General features: G+C 35.5%; 1 protein-coding gene across 1 annotated transcript; it reads right to left on the minus strand.

The window, feature by feature from the left end:
* Positions 1-265: 265 nt before the first annotated feature.
* On the minus strand, positions 266-2,310 carry LOC125193395 (growth-regulating factor 1-like). Its single transcript, XM_048091179.1, has 4 exons — positions 1,879-2,310; positions 1,131-1,509; positions 555-818; positions 266-445 (listed from the first exon to the last, which is right to left on the minus strand). Coding segments are annotated over exons 1-4 (861 nt in total). The 5' UTR covers positions 2,096-2,310; the 3' UTR covers positions 266-444.
* Positions 2,311-5,921: the final 3,611 nt, after the last annotated feature.

The raw sequence follows: 5,921 nt of genomic DNA on the forward strand, positions 1-5,921 counted from the left end.
GTACTTAAGCGTTCTTAAATCGGGCCCCACATGGAATCTTATGGTTATGCATAAAATCAGAATTTTGCCAAAATTAGATAATTCACATAAATTTATAGTATATGATGATGGAATATGCAAATTTTAGATAAACAAGGGGTGCCTAGAAATAGTTACATTACACTAGTTATTCTCAACATTATTAGGTTAGTTCTTTGAAGTGATGAGAGTGAGAGATGTGCAGTCAATTTCTTGTGATGATAAAAAGTAAAAACATATGGCAAAATTGGCAGGTGGCTTTCAAACAAGAAATACTAATGAGAGAAACACAAAACCAAACAAATATTACAATGTAGAATACCAAAATCCAACAGATTCCCACACACTACACTTTCCACTCAAGGAAAACTAATAAAAACTGTGTCCCAACCACCCTCACCACTCCCCTCCATTTCCTTCATTCACTCTGCACCAAAACAATATATCAATTAATTGCAAGGAGAAAAACAAACATGAAAATGCATTTTGTCTGATTTGCAAAATGGCATTGGTTTATCTGGATCAAGAATCTTTACCATTTTTGTGTCACAAAGAAGTCATGCAGCGAATTCGGAACCGATATAGACAGGTGCGTCGGCATTTTGTCGTCGGTGGTGTCGGTGTCTTTCGGTGCCCACTCGTCGATGAAATGGTGCATCACTTTCTTCGGCCGCTCCTCCGATGTGTAGTACCGGTCTTGCTCGTATTGGCGGTAGCTCTGATCGGAGTGGTACGCGGTGTTGTTGTTGTGTTTCAATGTCTCGGACGAGAAAAAGTCACTTTCGCCTTTAATCCCGAGCCTACACAAAAGACTAGCCTATTAGAAGAGAAAACTCGTTTTATCTTTAAATCCCACATTTTTGTTGCTTTAGGCAACTCATGGGACTAAGATATTTTTTACACAGATTACACCGAAGTTCGTAATAAAATATACTCCATCTGTCCCAACCTAACGTGAGCAATTAATAAAACATTCATAACATAACGTATACATTTCCTGTTTTAGCAAAAAATAATTTTTAAAATCTATTCTATTTTATTCATTGCGTTTAGCTTAATAAAAATCATTTTCTTTATTCTTCAATTAACTTGGGACGGAGAGAGACGTGTACCTGCAGTCTTTAAGCGGAGGGTGCGAATCGAGGAAAAAGTTCGCGCTCTCCGCGGCAGGCCGGGTAGAGGGGAAATGCGGGTAGAGAAAGTGCGATTCCGCGGCCGCGGACGCGAGGTAAGAAATGGGAGCCGTCGACGAGGAGGATGCCGACACGTTACGGCACGACGAGGCTGCCGCGGCGGCAGCGGAAGTGGGCGACGGAATTTCCACAGGCTTTCTTGAACGGTTTCGGCCCCGGTGCATGTGCCTCTCGCAGTACTTCGAATCCGGATACGCCTCCTTCGAGCACCTCCACTTCTTGCCGTCCGTCCTCCGGCACCGCCCCGGCTCCGGGTCGATCTTCCGCCCGAATCCCATGTGGAAGCTGTTCCATCCAACTGCACCAATCCACTCGTCAGCAAAAAAAAAAAAAAAAAAAAAAAAAAAAAAAAAAAAAAAAACACCAAGATTTCACGCGAAAAAACCATAAGTTAACAGAAAAAACCAAACCAAAAACTGGCCACGCCACTAACACAAAAAACGAAACAAAACGACACCAAGATTTAACGTGGAAAACACAGTAACCAAAATATCCACTAGAGAAACACAAATTAACACTATTCCAATCGCAAAAAACAAGAAACAAACAGGGCACACGCATCGAAACAAACGACACCAAGATTTTACGCGGAAAAAAACTCAAAAACAAGCACCGATTTCAATCAGAAAAACAAAAATTGGAGAAAGGGGGGAAGAAAAAACAATACTATGCTGTGGTTGGTGGATGAGGAATTTTGAGGAGAGAGAGGAATCGAGGCTTGTCCTAATGGTGAAGAGGAGATCTGGAGGAATGGGCATGCCAGAGACCATGTACTTGAACACAAGAGCCTGATGCTCAAGCTCCTGCCATTGCGAGGCCGTGAATGGAAACCTTGTCCCACCACTACTCCTCCCGCCTCCGCCACCGCCACCGCCACTCATCATCTTCTTCTTCTTCCTTTTACTGAGAGAAAGAGAGAGGGTAGGGAAGGTGTTTGATGAAAGTACTGAGAGAGAAAGAAGAGAGGGTTAAAGAGTGAATGCTGAGAGAGTAGGTATATTTATTTCAGGGACCATTTGAGTTGCAGAATCTTCTGTACATGGATAAAAACTAATGGTTCTGATCACACTGCTGCTGCAACAACACTCTCTTTCTCTTTTAATTTTTGAAAAAAAATGTGTCTGAGCGTGTACTGTGCATATATTATGACTACTGCAGCGGCAGAGGCAGCAGCAGGAGCAGGCTCTGTGGGCATCTGCTGACACTGGTGCCTTTATGGCAGCCCCTGCCTCTGACACATACACGGAAACCCATAAACTAAAGGCACAACAAATTAACATTGGTTTAGTGGTGATTTAGTTTGGTTTTGATTGTACGGTTATTACTGCTTTTTTCACTGCATTCTCTCTATGCTTTTGCTTTCTTTACTCTGTGAACGCCCACTTACTATTTTCACCTTTCTCCCTCACATGAACAGCACTACTGGTTGGGAAGGAGATGTGCTAATTAAAGTTGCTTTGTACTGGATTTTAATTTTCAATTTTATCTTGAATTTTGAAATCATTCAATATATATCTATACTCTTTACTCTTTAGCTATTTGTAAAACATAAAAAATCATAGAGTAAAATATACTCCCTCCGTCCCGGCTAAGATGACACATTCCTTAGCCAGCACGGGATTTTAGGAGAAATGGTTAATGTGTTTAATTGGAGGCAGAAAAAGTGAATGGAAGTATTAAAATAGAGAGAGAAAGAATGGTGAATATTTTAATAAGGGTGGGTAAAAGTAGTTGAGTGTATTAATTGTAGAGAGAAAGTTTTCAAAAAAGGAAATGTGTCATCTTAAGCGGGACAGAGGGAGTACTCCCTTCGTTCCATAGTAGTGGTGTCATTTCTTTCTAGCACAGTGATTAAGAAAAAATATGTTCAGTAAGTTAAGTAAAAGAAGAACAAAGTATGAAATGGAAAAGGTAGAGAGGCGAAGAGAGAATAAAGTAAGAGAGAGTAAAGTAACTGAGATGAAATGTATTGACTTTTACTAAAAGAGGAAATGACTCAATTACTATGGAACGTACTAAAATGATAAAATAACTCCACTACTGTGGAACAGAGGGAGTAGTATTTCTTAAGAATTTAAAAATTGGTCGCAAAAGACATAACTCATGCAGTGTAGTGTGTAACTTTTCACAAGTTGGAAAATTTGGGAGAAAATTTTGTAATCAACTCACAAAATATCTTTAACACCCATTAAAAACAACATTATATTGTTACTTACTCCATATTGATTGCTTGATTCACTTACATATTACGGCGTGCAATGTTGAATTTAATTTAATAAAAAAAATCAAACTCATTGAATGTTAGTAACTTTACTATGTTTTAACTTCGTGGAAAATAATAAATTCAGTAAAATTGTATGATTTCAGAGACCATTATCATTTTAGCTCATCAAATATAGGAGTATCAGATTTATTTACTTATATCAACTTTTAAATTATGATCGGAATTTTACTTTGAAGTATGAGTACGATATGACGAGTCGGAAGATGACCTATTTTTTTGTTCTAAAATATAAGTTGTGTACAATAGTATTAATATTTTATTTTAATCTTTGTTTTTAGAAACAAGTATAAAAACAACAATTCATTAATTTATAAAATATGAAGGTAAAATTGATAAGCTGAAAGGTTAGGGTAAAATGAATGTTAGTCTAAAAAGCGGGATATAATTGATAAAATTTAAAAATTGGAATGTATTTAATAATAACACTAAAAGTTAAGATAGATATTATCATTAGATGCAAAGTAGATATTTGTATGTTTGTAAAATAGAAAAAATTTAAATTGTAATCATATTAATGATGTCATATTGCCGCATTTCTTCATCTTCCCAGCTCCTAAATTTTCTGCAGATGTACATCACAGTAAATTTTTGGAAAGTTTCCTATTGTACTACTCTTCATTATAAATTTTATAGTGAAAAAAGAAAACTGGTTTCTTCATCTATATGAAGGTACAAACACTACATTTATTTCTGAGGGAGGTAATTTTATTAAATTTAAAATTTAAATAGATAGATAAAGATATCACAAATTGGATTACTACTAGTTTTAAATAGTAGTGTTGTTTTTGAAGGGGAAAGGGAATGAGATACAGAGAATCTTAAATGGATATATAATTAATTAAAGGGGCAAAATACAAATGTATCAATTTTATTCTAAAGAAAGTATGTGAAGATGAAGATTCTTTTACCGAAGAATCTAAGACATCAATTCGTGACTAATCAAATCAGTTGCAAACTCACCGTCCCACTTTGTTCAACTTGGAAAGATGTTTCTTTTTCTGTTGCCAATGAGGAAAATTTTATGTTTTTTTTTTTTAAATTTTTATTATTGATCAATTCACATAGAATATGTATGATTGACTATAGTGAAAAAATTGGTATTGCCACTTTATACCAACTAAAAAAACATTAATAGAGTTTTTCGATTCTTATTGATAGACGATTGACTATAGTGAAAAAGATTGGTATTGCCACTTTATACCAACTAAAAAAACATTAATAGAGTTTTTCGATTCTTATTGATAGACGATGGGATTAGCCGACTTGCCTCGACATTTATCGACAGACGTTAGGATTGGTTGACTTTACTCCGTCATCGGCTTTACAACATGTGATGACAAATTGAAAATTTGGTTAGAGGAAATTGTACTTTAATTATCTTTATGGGTGTGATATGGTTAAGACGAATCCCTTGTTTTACCTTAAATCCGATATTGGTTTTAGTACATGTGAAATTAGTACATTAATTTCAAATTAATTTCTCACATGATAGTATGTATCTATTTAAATGTGTAACATTTTGTACTTTGGAATACATGTAGAATTTCTGAAATACTAACAATATTGGTCATGAATTCTGACATAAATAGATGTATGGCCCTGATACCTAATTAAATTGGTGAAATTCGTAATAGAAAATTGACGTTGCTGCATAGTTCTGTTCACCTGATTATAGTACAATGAAGTAACAATTCAATGTACAAATGGTCCTAGTAGTCCAGAAGAGAAGATAGTAGATCAATTGTCCCATTTTCATTGTTACCCTCACAATTACTAGAAACAAATTCAATCCCAACCTTAAATCTAATTTCTGATAAATATTTAGTAGTACCAATTATAATTCGCCTAGTTGTCTTTTTCTCGTGATTGTTTGCTTGATGTTGTTACGTGCAATGAGTACTCTTGCCACCCGTTGTTGTAGACAGTAGATAGAGGCAGAGCCAGAATTTTGCAGTATGGGGCCCAAGTTAGTGTTAATAATTATAGGATTTCTTACGAAAAGAAGGGAAATCATCTTTATGGTAGTGGCTTAAGCCCCCTCCATCGTAATAGAGTGCATCAGCGCCAACGTATTAGCGTCAACGTATTAGATATGATTTAATGAATGAGATCGTTCTCCGTAAAATCTAATTGAAAATGGATAAGAAATGCTGATTTGGGAAAGACACATTTATTTTTGATGAATTGATGGAATAAATTTGTCTTACATCTAACCTGATTTAATGAAAATAAAATTATTTCTGCCGAATTTTTGAATGTTAGATCAATAATATGTAGTTGGTAGGTTGGGAACAAATACATCCATTGAATACCATATCTACTCCATCTGACATTGTAACCCATTGCTTAATTTCTCTCACTTTCTCAAGCAAAATTACCCCTTTTTATTCGCGACCAAATCATTTTCATGTATTAAATGGAACATT

Source organism: Salvia hispanica, chromosome 6 (genome assembly GCF_023119035.1).
Source record: "Salvia hispanica cultivar TCC Black 2014 chromosome 6, UniMelb_Shisp_WGS_1.0, whole genome shotgun sequence".
NCBI lineage: Eukaryota > Viridiplantae > Streptophyta > Magnoliopsida > Lamiales > Lamiaceae > Salvia > Salvia hispanica.

What these genes read in the sequence shown, in the direction of transcription:
- LOC125193395 (XM_048091179.1), bottom strand. Translation starts at nt 2,095, where the DNA reads ATGATGAGTGGCGGTGGCGGTGGCGGAGGCGGGAGGAGTAGTGGTGGG. An exon ending in CATCCACCAACCACAGCATA is followed by an intron (nt 1,510 to 1,878) that starts GTATTGTTTTTT and finishes GGATTGGTGCAG; the next exon opens with TTGGATGGAACAGCTTCCAC. An exon ending in CCTCCGCTTAAAGACTGCAG is followed by an intron (nt 819 to 1,130) that starts GTACACGTCTCT and finishes TCTTTTGTGTAG; the next exon opens with GCTCGGGATTAAAGGCGAAA.